The sequence below is a fragment of the Lepisma saccharinum genome, chromosome 6, assembly GCF_977018435.1.
Source record: "Lepisma saccharinum chromosome 6, izLepSacc3.1, whole genome shotgun sequence".
Taxonomy (NCBI): Eukaryota; Metazoa; Arthropoda; class Insecta; order Zygentoma; family Lepismatidae; genus Lepisma; species Lepisma saccharinum.
Window position 1 is genome coordinate 79,243,939 of NC_139234.1, and position 23,731 is coordinate 79,267,669.

General features: G+C 37.4%; 1 protein-coding gene across 1 annotated transcript in view; it reads right to left on the minus strand.

Annotated features, from left to right (window-relative positions):
- Window positions 1-23,731, minus strand: part of LOC145988904 (activating signal cointegrator 1 complex subunit 3-like) — a 209,003-nt gene that overhangs the window by 79,118 nt on the left and 106,154 nt on the right. The window contains exons 11-13 of the mRNA XM_083124197.1: window positions 14,965-15,213; window positions 12,887-13,095; window positions 8,571-8,676 (exon numbers count right to left, since the gene is read on the minus strand). Coding sequence (XP_082980323.1) covers window positions 8,571-8,676; window positions 12,887-13,095; window positions 14,965-15,213 — 564 coding nt within the window. The remainder of the gene's footprint in view (window positions 1-8,570; window positions 8,677-12,886; window positions 13,096-14,964; window positions 15,214-23,731) is intronic.

The following is a 23,731-nucleotide window of genomic DNA, read 5'->3' on the forward strand; positions in this document are numbered from 1 at the left end:
ACAAAAAAACTCCTTCAGCGTTACGCAAATGGTGGCCACAAAAGGATCCTCTTCACTGACGAAAAAATCTTCACGATCGAAGTGTCTTACAATCGTCAAAACGACCGTGTTTATGCCTCAACATCTCACGGATCTTCAGAGGCCATCATCCCGCCTCAGTGATGGTTTGGTGGGGGGTTTCATACGATGGCACAACTGACCTCCACTTCTGTGAACATGGTGCGAAAACATCTGCAAAAGTGTACCAAGCGACAGTGTTGGAGCCACTGGTGAAATCATTGACCCGCACCATGTTCAACAACGAGCTGTGGAGCTTCCAGCAGGACTCAGAACCGGTTCAGAAGGCAAAGACTACACATGAGTGGGTTCAGAGGAATGTGCTTGATTTCATTGCTTAGGCTGATTGGCTCTCCAGCAGCCCCGACCTCAGCCCATTGGACTACAGGTTGTGGTCACTTTTGGAGGGCATGGTCTGTAGGAAGGGGCATCCAAACCTTGCGAGTCTCAAGCATTTTCTTGTGAAGGCAGTGGCGGACTTTCCCCCCGAGACCGTGCGTGCTCCGATCGATGACTGGCCTCAGAGACTTCGGGCCTTCATTGGTGCTCTGTGTTGGCAAGGCCTGTACCTTTGTAACATCCAAATATTAATACATTAGCTTGCTCACTGTGCCTGTAGTTCATTATTAACTTTGTAACAGAATTTATGATATGCCTAAGTATATTAATTAGATATAATAGAAATAAAACACCAGTGCAGACATGCAAGTAAAACCAAAACATAAGTCTGACAAACTTCAAATTTTCCAGCAATTTCTATATATATAAAATAAGTTGGTTTACCAACATGGGAGAATAAGCCACTGATATGCACATTAGTGTATCCGTTTATCAGTAAAATTGCTGATATGATAATTCTGTAACTAACCTGTAACTTAGTGCAGAATTCTGCAATTTTGTTATATTATTTTATGGACATAAAAGTATAATTGATATACTCCGGTCTCTTAAATTTAAAAATGTAGTTTTTCTTTCTGTTTAGGCAAAAACTAAAGAAATTAGATTATGTTCTACACCCACACAGAAAACATACTATCTCTGCATTAAAAATACAGTATGCCGAAGAAATTCTGCTGATTTTCTACAATATGCATAACCACAATACAAGTCATTTTAAAAGGTGACTCTCTCCCCCCAAAATTTAAAAAACTGAGATTGAAATGAAGACTATGTATACAGTGTGTTTCAAAAGTCACGCAACCCAAATTTTGAAAATTTATATAATGAAAACCGCAAGAGATATTTACACCAGGGTTTCTGCATTATAAAGCCTCTTCCATTGACATAATTTTCAATGCTTAACATTATAATTTTACTGCATACAGAAAATTATATAAATTAATAACTGGTGGAAGGCAGCGTTAATTTTTTTTTCTTCCAGAAATGCAATTTTCAGTGAGAAAAAAAACATATAAGAAATTATCGAAGGCTCATAATCAGATGTCTGATGCCATGTCAACCTGTCATTTGCAATCAATATTTATCATATGCAGCATTTGATGGATTTATGACAGGCGATTAATGCATTAAGTGAAAAAGTGTCATTTTAGGGACATATCTCCGTAGGTGGCAACACTAGTGAAAGGAAATTTTGTCAACATGTTTATCACCATGATTTTTGCTTTTAAACCTTGTGTTTTCCAATTAAATATACAGGTCCATTAATTATTATGAATATTCACTTTCGCCACTATTTAAAGCAAATTTCATTCTACACACAAAAAACATGCATATTCAAAGAAAAACGTTAAATTGCATTCATAAATCAAACTACATTTTTCACTCTCTGGTGGATTTGCTATACAATTCCAATATTCAACAAAAATGTCTCCAGATGGTGTGAACTTATAAACGTAAAGAAAGAGAAGCTTTGTGCACAATTCATGTACACACTACTATCATGCAGAATCAACAGATAACAGGCTAATATTACCACATAAAATTCTACTAGTGTTATAATCTTTCTATCAAAATTGATTTTCTTCCTACACCAAACTTTCCGATAATTATGATCAGTATAGTTGGACTACAACTTTTACATCTTTCTAAAACTTAGTACAAAAAAGTGAAAATTAAATATATTACCTACAAGTCTATGTAGATCCAAAATTCGAAGGAACCACAATTTTGTACCAAACTGAGAATCATAAGACGAGAGGAACAAGTTTATGAACTGAATCTTTTTGGGGAGTGGAATCATATGAACCAAATCCAGACATGTTCATTTTGCAACTTTTTCTCTTGCAGACTCCAAACTGCATGTAAATTTCAGATGATCTGCAAAATTCCCTGACATTTCCCTCTTTTCTAAATGTGTAACAACCCTGCACTGTCTCCTCTACTCATTTCATTATTAACCTTACAATTAGAAATTTGATGATTTCCTCTCAACAATGCACACTGTGTTGCTAGGATTCTTAACTGGGTGAATTCGTATCTTTGATCCATAACTTAATTACACTGTAAACAAGGTAATAAGGAATAAACTGTACTAGTATCCACATAAAATTACTGATATTAACTAAGACATAGCCAATAGCACTAGTATTAGAAGGTAAAAAGTAAAGTGCCCCCCAGTGCTTTGCACCACGCCATGAAGGCGTATAGGGGGTGTGTAGTTAGGGCCCCACACTTTCTTGATCACAGCCGAAGGTGGGGATGATGTGATCAGCACCATGCCCCTGGATGCCTTTACTCCCCAGAGTTTCCTCCAGGTACCTACTTTGTGTGATGCTGGGTGGGCGCCTTATGCAACATGCAACAATATTGTGGAAATAAATGGATTTCGTAATTAATTGATTATCTCGTTTGAAATTATGAATATTTTAAAGCAAAACTCTGGTATATTGCAATGATACAATCCCACTTGAAAACTTACACTCAACTACCAAACAGGCCTCCCCGATGGCGCAGTGTTAGTGTCGCCACCTTGTAATCAAGGGGTCCCAGGTTCGATTCCCGGTGGAGGAGGCACATAGTGGTTAGGATCCCACTTTAAACCGTAGGTCCAGTCCCGATTAGCTTTACTGTGCATAAAGTGTACTTAAAACACTAAATCAATCAATCAATCAATCAAGTGCCAAAAGTTATGTGATAGCAGTGCAAATATTCATGTGGCACTAGCATCACATAACATCTGTATAAATAGACAGAGCGTTATCAGTGCTTGTAGTTGTACTCTTGAGTCTCTTGTGCTACTTTTTGTAATGTGATTGTAGCTACACGGCAAGAATTATCAGAGTATGAATGCAGAATGATAGCTGGAGCATGGAACATTCCATTTCAGAAGTTGTTCAGGCATTCAACATTTTTTGATCCACATTGCCAAGGGTGTACCAGGAAGGGGCAAGGTGCCAAAACTGAAGGGGGCAAAGACAGCACATTTCCCTTTGTATATAAGGTTTAGCACAGTGCCGAAAAGTATGGTGGGGGGCAACTGCCCCTCTAATCACCGCCACTGAGCATAGGAGTATAAGTTTAGGATGATTAAAATCTGCAAGAATAATGTACTACACTTATCTGTACTTACAAACTTTTCTCTCAATTTCAGGTGAAGGTGGCATGGTTCAGGAGCAGAGTTGTTTGTTTGCAGAAATTCCAAGTTTGATAGATGTGTTTGTTTATAACAATCTTTCCTTACTTTATATAATTTTTTACTTTGTACGTCACAAGCACTTCCACATTGTAACAATACTATTAAAAGTTAAGAGAATCATTACAACATGCAGAAGTGCATGTGGCTGTGCATAACCAATTAAAGTATAAAGAAAACATGCCACAAAATGTGAGAGCTGATCCAAATAAAGAATGAAGCAAAGGTAAAGTGAAAAAAAGCAAAGTGCTCCCCTGTGCATAGCACCATGCCATGAAGGCGTATAGGGGGTGTGGGGGTAACGCCCCACACTTTCTTGATCCGGTCGTGAGTGGGGGTGATGTGATCAGCATCATGCCCCTGACCGCCTTTACCCCCCAGGGTTTCCCCCAGGTACCCATGTTATTCGACGCTGGGTGGGCGCCGGGGCCGCTTCCATCGTTAGAAAAGTTCCCGGATTTGAACCGGCCGGGGATCGAACCCGGGACCTTTAGCATGGTAGTCAGACGTGTTACCGACTGAGCCACCGCGGCCACTCAAGAATGAAGCAAGCAATGCTTTTGCCAAAGGTGTTCATGAAATCTTGCTTTGGAAGTAAAGAAGAAAAAAATTAATGCAATCTCGTCATAAAGCATTAACTTCATGATTAGTAAGGAAAATGTTCATAATTATTAATACCATGAATAGTGATAGGATACACAATGTGAGTAAGTGTTTATAAATCACATAATACAAAGTATCAACATTTTTCCACCAAGGAAAATTCTCTCCACTCTTTTTACAAAGTAGAAAAGCTTTAAATGGTTGTTTTTCACAACTGAAAACAATTATTATATCCTAAAAATTTATAGAAGTTATATTATCACCCTTACACAATGCAGCTGGCTACTTTATAATAAAATAACATTATTTAATTTTAAATTGAAACAAAATAAAACAACATTAGGTCTGCATTTCTATTGGACATTATTTGTATTTAATACTTGTACTGAGTAAGGATAAAATTATAGTACAATTGATAAAATTCTGGTTAAGAATACAGATCAACACTTAAACAACCACTGCAGAATGATGCATGTGCGTTTATAAAGGGTGCATAAACAAAGTTTTACACATGTGCACATAGTTTTTTAATGTAAATAGCATGTTTAAGGCAGTTGCATTGCACAGGTTGCTACCAGGAATAAAGCTCCACCAGTTTTCTGTATAATCCCCACTGTGTGCTTTTCTTATATTTTACACCACTTCCTTGCACAAATTCCAAGGAATACATTAACAACATTTGAACCCCCCCCCCCCCCCAACATCATACTAATGGCCGAGGTTTAGTTGAATGATCCTAACCCACATAGTCAGGTCACACGACTTTCCGATGTACATCTGCAAACTAGTTTGCTTTTTGATCTAGTCTACCATGTTAAATAGGGTAATGTCATATCAATGGATAATGAATTTGACTAATTTGTCATCCTAGGAAAGAAGAAACTGAAAAATCAAGCTGATATTTATTGGTCTTCACAAAATTAAAGGTATTATCTCGTTTAGGTTGAATGATAAACCAAAAAGATATGAATGAACACATATCCCATCCATACCCAGAATTTGAATATTGGTATTCTTAGGATAATACACTCCTCACAAAAAGTTTGGAATATTGTTACGTTAGACAATAGGTGATAGACATAGCCTTGGAATGCAACAACACATGGCATCTCTCTTGTAGACATTCTTGTCTTTTCGCCAACATATGCCACCATGCATATCACCTATTGCCTAATACATTATTATTCCAAACTTGTTGTGCCTAATACAACAATATTCCAAACTTTTTGTGAGGAGTGTACATTAACCATTAGGCAGGCAACATTTTAAACAATGTTCCAGAATATATATTTTAAAGGGCATACAAGCTCTTTTATTGTGGTCCTTAGATGCAGCAAGATTTCCCTAAATGGTTCCTCCACTTTTGCACCAATGGATATAACCATTAACAGTTTGGTTCTATTCTGAGATTCCTACAAATATATTATTCTTTCTTGGTACATGTATTTAGTAACTGTAATAATTCACATAGCAATACTTACAGAAGTGTGTAAATTATTTCAAGATTTCAAGGGAAGAAAGGCCATAAAGGATTAGAGTGGGGATACAGCAGACCACAAAGACAAACTGGTGAAACGTGATAAAAAATGGGATAAGAAAGAATATAAAAGCCTTGGATTCCACGTGACCCCAGAAGTTTTGCGCGAGGCTTCGAAAGAGGAAGATTTTGAACTAGATATGACGTAATGAAGAGGGGAGGGAGGGGAAATGATGAACAAAACACAGCTCATTCGACTGCTTCCACATTCGCAAGGGAAGCTCTTTGCAGACAACTTGACTGTGAAATAGTGAACGGTTTCTAGAATTTTAAAGGTTTTTACAGTTTTAAAAATTTATACAGGAGGACCAATAAGTTTTTATAATAGGTTTTAACTTAGGTAACGATGTTTTTTAAGCAAGTAAATTGTCAGTGTGTAATCGATCTTCCTATATTTTATCCCCGCTCACATTTCAACTAATCCTTGATCCTGTTGACTATGGAAGAAATATTTTGGCGAAGCTAAGACCCTATGAATTGCTTATAACCTGAAGAACAGAGAAGTTATCTCTCGAAACGTCGTAATTGAAGAACGAATTATACTCGCAAAAAACTAAGTAAAACTAAATTTATATTGTTAATCTTGTGAGTAATTCGCACATAGTAAATATGAACGTCAATTAAATTACATGGTACATATATATTTAAAATATTTACTTTAAAGTGTGGAGCTTAAATTTGATATTCACATATTCAGACTCGAAATGCATCTACACACACAAGTCACAAATGTTACGGTAAGTACTAATCTTTAAAAAACATTGTTAATTGAATAAGATTTAAAAACTAAAATTTACCTAATCAACAGCTCTGTTAGGTAGATTGTTATGCAAAGGACACTAACAAAGTAAATGGATTTAGAGAATTCTGTTTTACTTTCCATGCAGCTTTCTATTACTACCTCGATAAAAATAAAAGCTAAACTGTGAAAAACTTAAGTCTTGTTTCATTTAAATATTACAGATATGTCTTGTTCTTGGTCTGGCCTCATCTTTAAAAAGGTCTACTTGGTAAGCATGGTAGGTTTGTACAGTGACACATTGTAGATGTACAGTATATGATTCTTATACTTGGTATATTGATTTTTGACAAGCACGTTAAACGAAAAATATTAATTGTTTAAAAAAATTGTTTACATAGGTGCAGTGACATGTAAGGTAACGTAAAGGTAAAAGTACCCCATGTGCATGCACGCACACACACACAGAGGATATAGAGCTGCACATATTCTTGATCTCTGCCATAGTTGGGATGATGTGATCAGCATCATGCCAGGCTGTATTTACCCCCCCCCCCCCTTTTAGAGTTAACACATGAACTCTAATGTATTTTCCCTGAGTATTCCAGAATTTTCATTTTTTTCCCCAGAGTACTTAATACACAGTACATTACTATTTTAAATTAATTATTCAATGGCTCCCTCCATTTCCCCTCATAGCCATACCATCCTCACCTTTATTATTATTATTATTGGTGTTGATTTTGGTCAATGTAAGCATATCAGTGTATTGGTAATTTTACCAATCTGATATATTCATAAATAGCAATTTAGTGCAATATTATACCATTTTATTATTATTTTTATTAGGGATGGGCCGATATGAAATTTGGCTGATACCGATAAAGTACCGATATAAAATTTACCGATAACCGATATTCTACTAATCCGATATAAAATTAGAAATGGTCCTTGAAGAACCATGCCTATATCGGCCGATACCGATAGAGTACCGATTAATCGGTCCCATCCCTAATTTTTATGAATAAAACCATATAATTCATATGTCATGGTTTTGTAAAGTAAATGTTTACATGAGCAGTTTGTTTTTCAAAGGCAAGATCCATTGCAGTCATCTGCTTACATAGATTAATAAAGGAGATTCATGTTCTTCAAGGAACATTTATAATTTTATATTGATTCAGCAGAATATCGATTATTGTTAACAGTGAATTTTATATCAGTAGTTTATTGATATTGGGGAAAAAATGATATCAGTACACTTTCTGATACCAGTAACAAACAAGACTAAGATCATATTAACGTACTTTAGTTACCAATCAGATATCTGCACTAGATATTCTTTCTAAAATCTAGCATTATGAAAGTTAAAAATTTATTACCGACATTCAAAGGAACCATAATTTTGCACAATCATAAGAACGAAAGGATCAAGTTTCTGAACTGAATCTTTTGGGGAATGAAATCACAAGAACCAAATCCAGAAGTGGAAATGAAACGCTTCTTCATTTTGCAACTTTTTCCCGTTAAGAATCTAAAATGCACGTAAATTCCAGACAACCTGCAGAATTCCCAGACAAGGCAAATTCCCTGACATTTCCCTGTTTTCCAGGTTTTCCAGATGTGTAGCAACCCTGAATATACTAAAGTTTCACCACAGAAGGAACATTGTGTGTGTACATATAAAAATTAAAGTTCATAAAAAAGGGAGAAATTAATTAGTAAATCTATTGGTATCAAGCAATAAATAGTATACTGGTGTGTTGGAAATACTGATCATTTTACTTGATCCAATTCTTCTTCAAATAGCATGTTATTTAGACTGTCATTGTGTTATTATTTTAATGTCTGATAGTACATGCCTGACAAAGTAACCAGACATGTGGAGAAATCTATCACAAACAAAAACTGTAGGGAAAAATGAACTAAATTTATTAGAATGAAGAAGTAATTTTTTTATTTGCACTTCACTGGTATATAAAAAAAAACTACTAAAATATTAAAAGCACTGTATACAATATTTAATAGCCAATATAACTAACCTGAACTATCACTACATCAGCGCACATCTGCATTTCCCAAGCATATGGAACAGAGCAAATCAGCAATTTAAAAATATCCTTCTCATAATATCTCATCAGTGTTTCCCTAAAAGAAAGAAATGCACGATATTAATATATTGAGTGTATTTATTGCTAGTATATTACCACTTATTTTAATTCCATTATCATTTGATGTTTTTTGTTCTTGTAATCTGCAATTCAATTCTCAAGTGCTGGGTGGTATTTATACATAAGCTTATAAATCTTTGTTTTCCATCTTATCCTCTTTGTAGACATCAGTAGTAAATTTAATCATTGGATTCTCTTTTTCGTGTTCCAGAGAATGAAAAACATGGATATCATACACATACAAAGAGATAGAGTGTGCACTGGTGACACTTTTGCACGCTCAAACTCCTTTGAGTCTCCCACGCTCGTAGTGGAATGATTGACAACGTCTATTATATCTCACAGCCTAATAAGGAGAACTGTCAACCTAAAGTCCATACATGGAAGGAAACCAATCTATGCAATTACAATTATAAATAATAATTCTGTATATTATTATGTAAGACTCAAATACAACACATATGAAAGTATGCAATATCGACAGACCAAAACATAAAATAGATACACATGCTGACAAACCTGTATAAGCAATTACAAATATCGTATCACAGTGCGCAACTAGTAAGTGTACATCATTGTTCACTTATCGAAAATAATAATTATATTCTGCGAAATAATAAAATGCAGTTACAACATTGAATTGAGCATGAGCATCATTTTAATGTGACCACAATCAAAGATAAATAAAATGTCAGCCTAGGTAGTTTCAGCCCATAATCTATTTCATTTTCACATATATCGGTAAGATATACAAAACTGCATTTTAACATGGAGATGACTATGTTCACATATTTTTCAATTTCTCTTCCTTTTTAACTTCACGATTCATGTTTACAGGCCCACTACCATACACAAATGATGGAAATACGTGTAATAACAGGGTTCGAGAGTTCGAGTGTATTCCACTCGTTCGAGTGTTTTTCGCTCAAGCGGAAGACCTATCAATTTTGTATGCCATCTAGTGTTGCCTATGTAAACTATTTGCAGGTGAGCAAAAAACGCTCATTGCAGCAATCTACACAGAGAACTAGGTGGTTGTAAGGCAAAAGGTCTGTTTGGAAACTCAGTGCTACCACTAGTGTTTCCTAAGTGAACTATTTGCAGGTGAGCAAAAAACGCTCATTGCAGCACTTTACACAGAGAACTAGGTGGTTGTAAGGCAAGATGTCTGTTTGGAAACTCAGTGCTACCACTTGCACAGAATGCCAAGAAATCAGGTTTAATCCCTGGTAATCAGTAAGTTGTAACTAAAGGCTGTTGGGTGTGCATTCAATGTTAACTGAACATTATCCATCATCTAGTGCTCCTCTGTTTACCTATTCTAACTACATTTCAAGAGAACAACTATTCTCTTGTCTTCAGGTGAACAAATTTCTTTTTGTTGGTTGTGAGGATCTAACCTACAAACAGTGCACTAACCAAGTACTCTACAGCACCCCCAGAGTAGTATAGAATTCCAGGGGTACTGTGGAATAGTTGGTTAACCCTCTGGACTTGCAGCAAATTACAGGTCCATTACAGGATTGATCCCGCACCACTGGCAAAAAGAAATTTCTTCACTGAGACAAGATTTTGTATGACCGAATTGTAGGGATGGGCCAATATGAAATTTTGGCCAATACCGATGAAGTATAGATATAAAATTTACTGATACCGATAACATAACTGATATTCTACCGCTCCAATATAAAATTCCAAATGGTCCCTGAAGAACCTGACCTGACCTCCTTAAGAAATGTTTGTTGTTTCCAGGTGACTGCAGTGCAAAAGAAGTGCATATTTAGACATTTACTTTTTAACCCCTTAAGTGTGGATGGCGTATATATACGCCCTCCGCATTGTGCTACTGTAGTGCGGAAGGCGTATATATGCGCTTTATGTTTGTTTCAACTATATTCGATTTACTGTGGCATATATAGTCACACAGACATTTGGTGAGTTCTAGCTGTAGTAGAAACAAAAAAATAGTAGCAAGAGAGGAAAAGGACGAAAAGAAAGAAGAAGAATATTGTGGCTGGGTGCGTATTACTCACTATATAATATAAAAAATACTAAAAATAGTATAAATTAGTTTAAAGAACTACTTACGTAAGTGAGTATGCAATTGTTGAAGAACGACGTTTCAGGGCACAACTGCCCTCTTCATGAGGTCCATAATGCTTTCTAAGCACTAGAACATAATGCTGCATTGTAAAGTGTAATATGAGGATTAGGTAGAGGGGTCCCCAAAACAGGGCTATCGGAGCATATAATCAGGAGCGGGCATAAAGTTATCAAGAGGGACGTTATCAGAAAAGAAAGGAATAAATTGAATAGAAATGTAATAGAGGCTGCAAAATATTTGCATGGGGAGAAATGTAAAACTTAATCGGGATGATGGTAATTTCGAAGAGGGATGGGTGAGGCTTTTCAAAACCACTGAGACAAGAGACGATGTGCTCTCTCAAAACACCATGTTAGAATAGGCTAAACTAGCATCACTAGAAATGGATAATGTCCAATTCACGTTACACATGAACATTCAGAGAACGTGGAAGGTGTATTATGGATTTCTATTGTTACTGGGTGTTCAGCCTAAAAGTATACCATGAACTCAATTGTAAATATTTTATAATTATTAGTTCCCAGTGCACATAATATGGGCTGCGTTGTGTACGGGTAGTCACCAGGTGGCAGCAGTGGTTCTTAACAGACTGTGAACTGGTTTCAATCAGTTAGTTTCGTCTGCTACAGATTACATAATCAAGTGTCTGTTAGTGCTTATGTTAACACCCTTTGGACCATGTTTACTGTGTGTTTGAGTACTCAAGAACATACGGATTTGTGGAACATTATTTCAGGATGATGTGTTTTGTGAAATGTCAACAGATGTGTTAATTCCTGTAGTTCCCTGCGGAACATAGCGCGTCAACAAAGCATCTCCACCTGTTCCTGACAGCAATTCTCTTCACTGCATTCCAGCTCTTTCCTTCTTCCAGTACCTCAGCGTGAACAGGTCTTCGCCACGTCTGTCTAGGCCTCCCTCTTTTCCGTCTTCCCTGCGGGTTCCAGTCTAGTGCCTCTCTCTCGACAGCCTCATTTTCCTTCCTCCAATTCCATTTCCATAGCTTCATCTGTATGGACACCTCTGTTTCACCAGTCTTTCTCCAAAGTTCTTGGTTTTGAATCACTTCTAGCCAACAGATATTCAAAATTTATCTGAGGCAGCGATTGATGAAGGTCTGTAGTTTAGAGTCAACAGATGTAAAGTCACAGGCATTTCTAGGTCATAACAACCCCACTGATTACCACTTTAACATGCTGATAACTCACAATAATTTATCAAAACTACTGCACATCTACGAAATGTAGGGATGGGAGTAATGCATTATCTCTAGATTCAGGGTAATTGGTCAGTTTTCTAAGGTGCTCTGGATGCAAATGAATAAAAACTAGTCATTCAGTTTGTATTCCTAGTTGAAATATGAGAGGGTGAATTCTGGCTCCAGCATGACAGTACAACTTGACCCCCCCCCCCCCCCCCAAATTTAATAATTTCTAAAAGACAGATCTCAGGATCTAGCAAGCCAGGCTTCCTATGGCCAAGTATGTGTAGAAGCGAATAGAGGTCACTTTTAGCACTTGCTGCAACTTACAAAGTATGCTGAATCTACACAAAGACTCAATATTAATATCCATCATGGTCTACTTTCAGCTGAACACTTTGTAGTTTTCCTGATGATATATTGTGAGAAATCAGTACCATTTCCTTCTCTTTTATGTACTCCACACATTCCTTTATCTCTCTGTCCCATGCACTCTCTCATGTGCAAGTACAACAGCAGATTCTCAGAGTTTCAAACACATATCTTCCCACAATACTTAAATGTGGGGTTTTCTTTACTTACTTTTGGTCACTCACTCATACTGTTAGATTAATTAGGATGTGTAAAGAGAGAGAGGGAGAGGGAGGGGTAGAGGGAGGGAGGGAGGGAGAGAGAGAGAGAGAGAGAGAGATAGATATTTTATATAACATCTGAATCAACTCATTTTTGCAAAACAAATTCCGTGACTTTTCCAATTTTTCCCAGGTAATGTTTAAATAAATTTCCAGTTCACAGTTATAGAGTGGCAAAGTGCCATATACTTCAAAGTTATATGGGGTGGTAATAGATAATCTAAAAAATATTAACCATTCAATAAATTACCAAATACAGTCAGTTGATGGATGACGAATAACGAGGCCATGCAGGATGAAATCAGCAACTTCATTATCATCGATCCTATCTGCTTCAACTCTCACACCGAAACAATGCCTTGGCTTGAACAAATAAAGTTCATTGTAATCCCTAGCAAGACTTCTGAACATTCTTGCTGTTTCAACCACTTCCAATTGTTCAGGAACGAACAACATTACCTATGGATGAAAAGGAACATACCAGCATATATAATTAATGAACATTTCAATTAAAAAAATGCATTTTAATATTGCTGATTACTTGAATTAAATATTAATTCAAATTAAAAAAAATTGGAAATTATACCTACCTAATGTCATGTTTTTTCCCTTTTCTTTTCATTTGACAGATTTTCCATTTATTTACTATAAGTCTCTCAAAATTAAGAAACATAAATAAATATATACAGGGTAATCCATTTAGGTAGGCATAATTTTAAAATGGTATGATATGGTTTGCAACATGTAATAAATCAATTCATACTATGGGAATGAGAGATGCGGTAATAGATAATTAAGGTACTCATGTTTTCCACGAAGCTCTTTTACATTATTTTCTATTAATTTCAGTAGTCACTGCTACCATCCTCATTGGAATTCGTTGTATTGTTGCTTGGTGCATTTCTGTTGTTTTTTCCTAAATCACCGCTAGGTGTGCTGTTGTCGCCTGTATGTCTGCGTATATTTTGTCTGCTGTTTACCGGTGTTAATTGCTGCAGTAACGGAAGCCAGGTGTGGTGTGCCTGACCACTATCTATGTTCAGTTCATGTTTGTAGTGCATGATGACGTGTGTAGTGGCTACCGAAATTAATAGAAAATAATGTAAAACAGCTTCGCAGAAAACATGAGTACCTTAATTAGTAAATCAAAATTTGTCAGTTCTTACTGATTTGTCAGGTAACCACAGTCATTGTACAGTGAAACTTCTCCATAATGGACACCAATGGGGAACATAAAAATCTCCCACTATTTTAGGGAAAAAAGCTTAGGGTGATATAAAAAACTCAATTTGTTCAAGATGTGATTTATTAATGAAATGTATACATATATAAGAGTCAGTCGTTTATCTCAACATGTAGATGTCGCGGCTCCACGAAACTCCTGCCACTGGAAGGGGGTTCCATTGTCCTCCGGTTGATGGCAGTTGCTTCGCAGGCTTGTGTGAAGCATGGCAAGTGTGAGTCATGTAAAGTGCACACATCCAGAGACTTGCCATCCAGCATATCATGCAGGCCAGGAAGGAAGAGCAGCAAGCAGTCGTGCATTTTCTGGTGGCAGTATGCAAGACATTGAGCATTAAATTACGGCAGTGTATGGGGAACATTGTTTATCTCTGTTGCAGGTAAAGGAGTGGAGATGGAGGTTTCACGAAGGAAGAGCGTCATTGCAGGACAATCCATGGCCTAGACCATCAGCCACTGTCGCAAATGATGACCTCATCCAACGTGTGAATGACATCATTCAACAGGATCAACAGTGTATCGTGGAGCACGTTGTACATATCACAGGGGTTTCCATGATATGTTGGAGGGCAAGCCCCTTCACATGACTCTCACTCGCACCGCTTCACATGAAATAGCTAATATTTCATGTATAAGGGTCAGTCATTGGAAGGCAGGCCACCTCGTTTATCTCAACGTGTAGAAGCCGCAGCAGCTCCTTTAACTCCTGTCACTCCTGGCACTTTAATATTAGGAGCATAAAAGTTTACAATTTCTTCTAAAATTACATTTTATATATTTCTTTCTTCTTTAAAATATTACTGTGTGTATACAAGCTTCAAGAAACCATTCACAAAAGTTAAGTTGTTAACTTTCGAGCCAATGTGAAAAGAAAAGACAGTGAATGGGTAAAATGCAATTTTGAAACTTCCAAAATGTTTAAAATGTCAAAAAAACCTGCAAAAATTCTGAAGTATCAAATACGAAAAGAACCAAGAAATATAAAAGGAAATTTTTTTCTAGTTCAACATCAACTTCAAACTCTACAAAAAAAAATTTACTTGCCATCAACTTCAGATTCATGGTGAGTAACTCTTCTTTACTTACCTGCTTCTTTCTCTTGAGTTCACGAATCACAATATCATACGAAGTATTTACAATGGAATTCCAGATGGAGTCTGATTGCAATTTTTTCACACCCAGAATACTCTGAGTGAATGGAAGTTGAAGCAGGCTCAAATCGAACAAAAACAGCCCAGTCTCAGGGTTCACATGAAGGAATGATGCAAGGTCCAGGTAATTCTTTACAGGTGTGGAAAATCCAATAATCCGAACAACATTTCTTGAGGGTTTCATCTGCAACATTAAAAATATATATTCTCTTTAGATGGTTACGATATAAAGTAGGGACTGGTTGATATGAAATTCATCAAAGAAGAAGAATGATTTTTTTAGGCTTCATTGCTCTGATGAATTCTGCACAGAAAGAAAAAAGCTGCATAGAATAGGGCTACTCTAGCACCTAACTCAGGACACAGTTGTACAAAGAAGAATGGCAAAAATGTGAAAAAGCATTACAAAATGGTTTAGAATACAGAGTGGCTACCCTAGGGTAGAATACAGAGTGGCTACCCTAGGGCAATGTTAAAATTCAAGTATAATTCCCAGCTTTCAAGACAAACTTTCCAAAAATTCAAGGACAAAAGCAGATGTTTTCTTTATTTCAACCTTACGTATTACCACTTCTTACCACCCAAACACATACACACACAAATATTTAATTTGTAATGTGTGCAGCATTTTGCCCTTTTTTGCTACACACAATATTATACGCACTCATTACAACTCCTTCTGAACCATCTCTCTATACTCGAATCTACCAAAAAATTGTTGGTTGTACAAGATTTCCAAACTCAAATTTAAGTAATCAAGTTCAAGATATATTATCTTGCAATAACCTTCCGACTGTCAGACATATTGTTTTGTAATGGACACTAACAAAGTAAACGGATTGAGAGAATTCTGTTTTATTTTCCACGCAGTTTTATTTCCCTTCCTCGATAAAAATACAAGCTAAACTGTGGAAAACTTGCCTAAGTGAATTTTTAAATATGTATAAATTCAATGGAATTTGGATTAATAGAAGTTGCAATTATTCACGTCAACGGAAAAAAAAAATCACGCATAATTCCCAGAATTCAAGGAATTCCCGGTGAGTTGCCACCCTTGAATGTATATGCAAAATATAAGTACACAAACCAGATCTCTCTCTCTCTCTCTCTCTTTTTCTCACACACACAAAACATACATAATTAAAAATCATATTTAAAAAGAAATAAAGAAATGTGAACACAATACACATTTTTACAGGGTTTAAGGCAGGTCCGTGGATATTTTGGGGATAATTTGTAGGTTGATTTCTTTAATAAAACCAGTGCATATAAATTAAAATTTAATATTCATTCAAAAGAATTAACAAAATCAGGGTTTACACAATCTGCGACTTTTTCAAGTATTTTAAAATGAATATCCAGTCCATTCTGTAGTTTTGTAAATAACCTGAACTCAGTTCACAGTATTTTTTAGTAGAATCTATATTGTTAAGTTTAATTTTTTTTGCATGTGAACATCTGTTGTAGCAAATTATTGTTTATAAATATACATGGGCTGTACCAAAAGTAATGCATAACTGCACATAACTTTTTTATTAACTGACAAAGACCATAAAAAATTATGTCAACTTTTGTATTACGTTCAGTACGTCCATGTATGTTAAGTGTATGATGCCACTACCATATACGAGGAGGTACCAAAAAAAAAATGGAATCATAATGTTGCACGGATTACCGATGTAGTTACGGCTTGTGCCGCTAGGTGTCATTAGTATGGGATATCTTGCATCAATCTGCAAGTTGGCATTATTCTGTGCTAAGCGGTTCTTTCATAGTGTTGCATTGTTTGTGGTGTTGCGACAAGAGTCTGGCGATTTTTGAGTGATTGTTGAGATGGGGGGCCACAAGGAGCAAAGGACCTGTGTTAAATTTTGTTTCTTGTTGGGAAAAACGGCTGCTGAGACAGTTCTTATGCTTCGCCAAGTTTTTAATGAAGCTGCTTTGGGAAAGACACAAGTCTACGAGTGGTTTTCCCGGTTCAAAGATGGTGACATGTCAACTGAAGACTTGCCAAGGCCTGGCAGTCCTTCGACAGGCAGAAATGAATAAAACATTGGAAAAGTTTGAGATGCCATTAATGAAGATCGTCGAAAGACCATCGAGCAAATTTCTGAAGAAGTGGAGTTGTCCTGGAGTACCTGCCAGCGCATTTTAACTGACGATTTGAATATGAGACGGGTGTCTGCTAAATTTGTGCCTTGCTTGCTGTCAGAGGAGGAGAGAAAGAATCGAGTGAATGTTTGTCACGACTTGAAGGCTGAACTGCACAAGGACCCAAATTTTCTCAAACGAATTGTGACTGGGGATGAGTCCTGGTGCTATGGGTACGATCCTGAATCAAAACAAGCATCCAGCCAGTGGAAGACTCCAAATTCACCACGTCCCAAAAGCACGTCAATTTCGATCCAATGTGAAAACAATGTTCATTTGTTTCTTTGATGTGAATGGGATTGTCCACAGGGTATTTGTTCCCCAAGGACAAACAGTGAACCAGCAATTTTACCTGAATGTCTTGTGAAGATTGCGTGAAAGTGTTCGACGGAAGCGTCCAGAACTGTGGAGAGGTGGAATGTTGTTACTGCACCATGACAATGTCCCAGCCCACATGGCCATGTCAGTGTGACAGTTCTTGGCAAAGAACAACATGGTGCTTGTGCCCCATCCCCCGAACTCACCTGATTTAGCACCATGTGACATTTTTGTTCCCGCGGATGAAGAAGAATGTGAAAGGGAAGCGATTCCATGACGTCAATGAGGTCAAAGACATTACGGACAGAACCTTGAAGAGTATTGCGCCAGAGGAGTTTCGAAACTGTATTCAACAGTGGGAAAAACGTAGGGACAATTGCATTAAAGCACATGGGCAAAACTTTGAAGGTGACTAGAGTAGACATGCTTACCTGAATGTACCTACAACATGTACATGTACGGTCAAATTAAAACAAGGTGACAAAATTCAGTTGTTTTTTTTGGGTACCTCCTCATATAATATTGCCAGATTACTTTTAAAATTTCCCAATATTTCCATTACAAGTCAATTTCCCAGATTGTTTCAGGCTTTCCAGGTTAGTGGAGTGGAGTTGTGCACTCAAGTACCATGTAGGTAAAGTTCCCACAATTTTACCAATGGGACATTCAAGAAATCAACACAGATAGGGTTAAAATTTACAGAGCTTACAGACAGAAGCAACAAGTGACCCAGGCCACTCCAGTCAGTCAAAAAGCATTTCTTGTGTGTGCGCGACCACCAGATCAAAGTGATATAATACATGCTATTGAGAAACTGGCTCAGCCAAAATTACATGCAAACAACATGTGGTATGTGCCACTTTGGTACAAAAGGTTGCATTTATTTCTGTAGGTTTGTTTTGAAAGTGACGAGGGTTGCTTGTGGCTAACACTTCATCTGACAGCTCCCTTAGATTCTAATACAATGTTGCATGTTTATAATGATTTAGAAGAAACTATCTCAGAAACTTATATATATCGTGGCACTTACTCATCTATGTAAGCCAGAAAGGTTACTGTATATCTGAAACTGGGTGTGCCAGTCATTTTGGCAACTTCATTCTTTGGAGAACTATTAAATACGTAAGACTTGATACGAAAGTCTATTGCTCTTCATACATTGTTTTAATTGTACAAATTTTAAAAAAGAAATCTAAAAACCTCACTTTGAGATTAAGGACAAGCAGGAGAGTCATCTTGCACTGAATGCAAAAGAGCTGGTTTTGGACAGAAGCCAGAAGTTCACATGGGTGATTATGCAAGTATTACTTTTATAAGTACACTAAAAAAACATGTTACTTAATATAACTGGAACAATTATACAACCTTCTGCCTGTATGACAAAATTATAATTGTTAATGTACATTATAAGGAAACTTTGAATTTTAGGTTTTTCTTTATTCACCATATTAAAAGTAGGGCTAGCCGATACCGATGTATCGGAAAGTATCAGTTTGAATTTACTTACCGATACCAGCCGATACATTTCTGACATTTTGATCTTTCATGGAGTTTGCAAAAATGCCATGCAACATTTTTGCGGAGAAATTTGAAGTTGCTTTTATTTTGCTCGGAAAGTCCAGATATGTAACCCTCCCAATATGCACTGATTTTCAGCGGCATTCTTCCTGATACGCACTGATCACACCTGTCACGCACAGTCAACGGTCCAACACGACTGGCAGCTTTGTTCTCTTCCCGCTTCGTGGTGCTGCAAGAGGTGTGCAATTTCGTCACCATAGATCGGAAACAACCTCTGTATTACAATGATAATAAGACAACCTCCATGTTGCCAGAGTGTTTGTCATGTTAATTTGTAATACGGCTGTAATATGAGTGAATGGCAAAGGTATGGAATGTGTACAATGATATTTGCAGTTATTAAAACCCTTATATGCAGCATACCAAGAATGTATCCATTTTGTTTTATTATTTTGGAAATTCTTCTTCTTCTGGTACTACTGTCCACTTGACCACCTCTGTGATTTATGTCCATCTCTACTCTGTACGATAACTTTCCAAATTCTGCACAGGAGTCTCCATCCACCCATCTTAATTTTGGTGCGCATTGTCTCCTCTAACCACATGGTTTATCCAACATCAATCTCTTAGCGAGGAGAATCTAATTTCCTGCCCATCTTAACCTTGCCACCTTTATTACACCAATAGCTGTCGGTTCATGATATGATATAAGTTGTGTAGTTCTTTAATAAAAATGTTTTCTCCATTTGCCATTCTCACACACTGGTCTCAATATCAACCATATCCTTCTTTCAAGGGATCTTTCAAGGGATCATCTCTCCTTGATATGGCTCATGTTTCTGCAGCATAGGTCTATTTAGTTCTTCTTGACAGCACTATACTCTTTTAAAATATGTCTGTAGTCCACTGTTATAAGACTTGCCTTTTTACTTCTCAATTTCACAACAGGACCTAGATAGGTGAAGGAATCACTTTATCAAAGGTGAAATTAGCCATTGTTATGGACGGATCTGTGCACTTTACCAGTTGCTATGCACTTGGTTCCTTTTCATTCACTACCATACCATCCTATTTCATTCCTTTTCAATGGCCAGAAATGCTTCTTTCACCACATGCAAAGATCGTCAACTATATTCACATAATCTGCATATGCTACTATCTGGATTGACGTACAGTATATAGTTCCTCTAATTTGCACTTCAGCTTCTGGTATAATCTTTTTTAAAGCAATGTTAAACAGCAAACACCACAAAACATATCTTTGTCTTAGTTCATTTTCTACAGAGAATTTTAGAAATAACTAAAAAATTCAGAGAAAATCCAATGAAAACTAATGTGTGGAAAACACACACACAGAGACATATTATGGACATCTTGGCACCACACGTAAAAGCATTTCAGGGGAATAAATACTTACAGTTATTTTGAAATAATTATTACTTACTAGAAATACAGTGGTTCTCTTGTAACCCAGTCTTATTGTCATACAGATAAACTAAAATATTTCATAGCATAAGGTTTGTTAATTAATTAATTAATAATAACCCATGGCTCTACAGCCCTAGAAGGGACTTGGCCTATCTCCTGACTGCCAGTCTCCCCTCCCACAATCCTACCCACAGGTGTGGAGATCTTCAACTAGTAATGGGGTGATGTGGGGTCAGCACATCAAACCCTCAGCAGTTATAGATTTCTGAGACCAGGTTACGCCACTCACTCGTAGCTCCCTGATTTCATCACGATGGTGTGTGGCCACCGGTCCTATACACAGGCTGAAAACCCAGAGACTGAACCAGCCGGACTCGAACTCAAGCCATCTTGCAGTCGGAATCGAAAGCAAAGCACCTTAGACCGCACGGCCACAGAGGAGGACTGTTAACTAGTGTGTTAAACAAAGGTGGGTAACATGTAGGGTCACATGAGGAGATCTCAGAGGGTGGTATCATGATGTGCTTTGTAAGGGGGTGAAAGTGATTTAACCTTCAATATATAATAAATGATTTATTGTTTTTTTGGAAATTTAAGACCATTTTCTAGTTGTGGGGATGAGTGTATGATTAACAAAATGATGGGCCTCACATAAATATGCAGGACCCATGACATTATGGGGATCCTTGTTCGAATCCCAAGGTTAACCATCATTTCATTAGTCAGACAGTGGTTTGGCCCCCAATTTTGGAAAGGGGTCATTTGGCAATGTTGTAACCAGGCACAAACTGATGAACTGGCAGTTGTTTCCACGGCCCTCCACAAAATGAAGGAACATTCATATCATGTCCATGATAGACTCAAACCTACATCTGACTTCAGACGGTTTACCTAAAACTCAAGCATTACAATTGCTCTTTAGAACATTGTAAAGATTAGAGATGTTAAGATACTCGGTTAATAAAATATAACAGCCACATTATTATACAAGCTGCGGTGGTCTAGTTGGTTGGATGTATGACATGTGGGAGATCAAGGTTAATTCCAGGGGAAGGTGATCTAAAGATTGGGAAATTTTTCCAACCTTATTATGCACAAAGCTCTGGGGTTCACCCACTCTTAATAAATGGGTACTGGGAGGTGGGTACAGGCAACTGGAGCATGGTGCTGACCACACCATCTTCATAAATTGTCATAATCATGAATATGTAGGGTCCTACCTCCACATCAGCTTGTGTTCATTTATAATGCTTGGAGTAGCTTTACCTTACATTGTCAGTTATGGTATTAAATTTGGAGAACAACAAAGAATGTCATGCTAAACTTTATTTGTCCATTCTAATACTTGTTACAAACCAGACGAATAGTAACTTATAGGCAGAGTGTTAGTACCATAGTTTGGATTCCATGTAAAACTGTAGATCCAGCACCCATTAGTGTATATGTATGAATGATTTACTTTACTTCGCTCTTCTGCCACCTTTGGTTAATTGCGAAGATGAGGATGAATGGTGATAAGATGAAATGAATAACGGAACAATTACAAACATACAGGGTGGGATATGAAATGTCATCCACTGAAAATGGTGTATACTTTTCATACTGTTGGGGTTGGAGTACTATATTTTCATACAAGGCAGCTTGTTTCATGTATGGTTCAACAGATGGCAGCCTGTAACAATGTAATGTATAGGCACCCTGCCTGCCCCCGCTGTAGTTTGTTGCAACATTCTTTTTCAACAATACTGTTAACAATGGATGCTACTTGTAGATGTTTACCAACAGTTTCCTTCCACAGTTCTTAGCAAGCTGACTTCCCATTAAAACGCAGTGGTTTATGGTTTATCACCTGCATACAGCAAACACTGTTTTGGACTTTCTGCACAACCAGTTTGGCCTTCGTGTAATGCCCAATCATTTTCCAGAATGTTTTCAAGGTGGGGCTATGTGATGCTCCCACCACCTCGATATTAACCGATGTGACTTCTTCTTGTGGGGCTAACTAAAGGGGACGGTGTACCTACAGACAGCTGCAACTACAGAGAATGTGCAAGCCAACATCATTACCTTTTTCCAGGGATTGCGAGAGGATTTGTGTCGCAGAGTTGTCAATAACCTGAGAGTCTATCTGGAAGAGGTTCTACGACAAGAAAGTGGACACATTGAACATGTGCTGCATACTGACTAGCTCTCCACATTGTAGTATGTGCAATCAAATTTATTTGCACTACGTACTTTGTATAAAAAAAACAATGTACAAACCATATTTCAATGGATGACATTTCGTGCCTCACCATCTATATGGATGACAAAATATGACCCCCACAGAGGACTATACTGGCCGAGTTCCAATGCTAGACTCCTTAGTCTGCAAAATGCAGTCCAGGGTGTACTATGTGAGACTTTGGCAACTGGGTGTCTTCAGAAAGGACCACTCATTACTAGGGTGACCAGACATGTCCTCCTTTTTAGGTGTCTGTCCGGCATCCTGGCAGATTTCTTAGAAATCGGTAAATGTCCTCCTTTTTTGGAAAGAGTATAGCATCGACCATAGCAAATGTGCTGCATAGAGAATGCTTCCACATATAACGATCATCATTTAAGCCATATCAATTGGGGTGCGTTAAGTATTCGAGCAATGCTCACCTAGCATCTGGGAACTGAACACGATCACTTTCCCGACTGAGTCATTGCTCTCATTAGTATTATTCTAACTCGTTGCTTCGCCCTTTGCTGGAACGCAGTTCCTTTTCAATTGATTCATTTGGTTTATTTTACTTCGCTTTTCTGCCACTTTTGGCTAATTGCAAAGATGGGTATGAGCGATTATAGGATGATTTTGATGAAGGGACATTCACAAAGAATACCCATGCCCAGGCCGGGATTCGAATCCGGAACCGTTGGCGTTGTGGCATGGTGTGCTAACCACTCCGTCACGGGGACCGGCAATATCCAGCTTTTAAAGGATGGAAGAAACAAATATAAGGTAAAGTGTAAGATGGCTGTCCGAAAACCAGAAAACAGTGGTGATGGGATACGATGCACTGACCACGTGTCACCCAATGAAAAGCCACTCTGGTAGGCCCTGACCCTTCAAGGGCTGTTGCACCACGGAGGAGAGTAAGGTGGCTGTCACTTTCGCCTGCTGTTGAAAGAGTGCTAGAAATGTTTGTGGTATTAAAATCATATTCCTCTACCCAATCTAAACTACCTAAAATTTTAATTTGGTTTTTTGGAAATAAGTTAAAGCAAATCTTGCTTGTTACATTTGCATTCACTTGTGG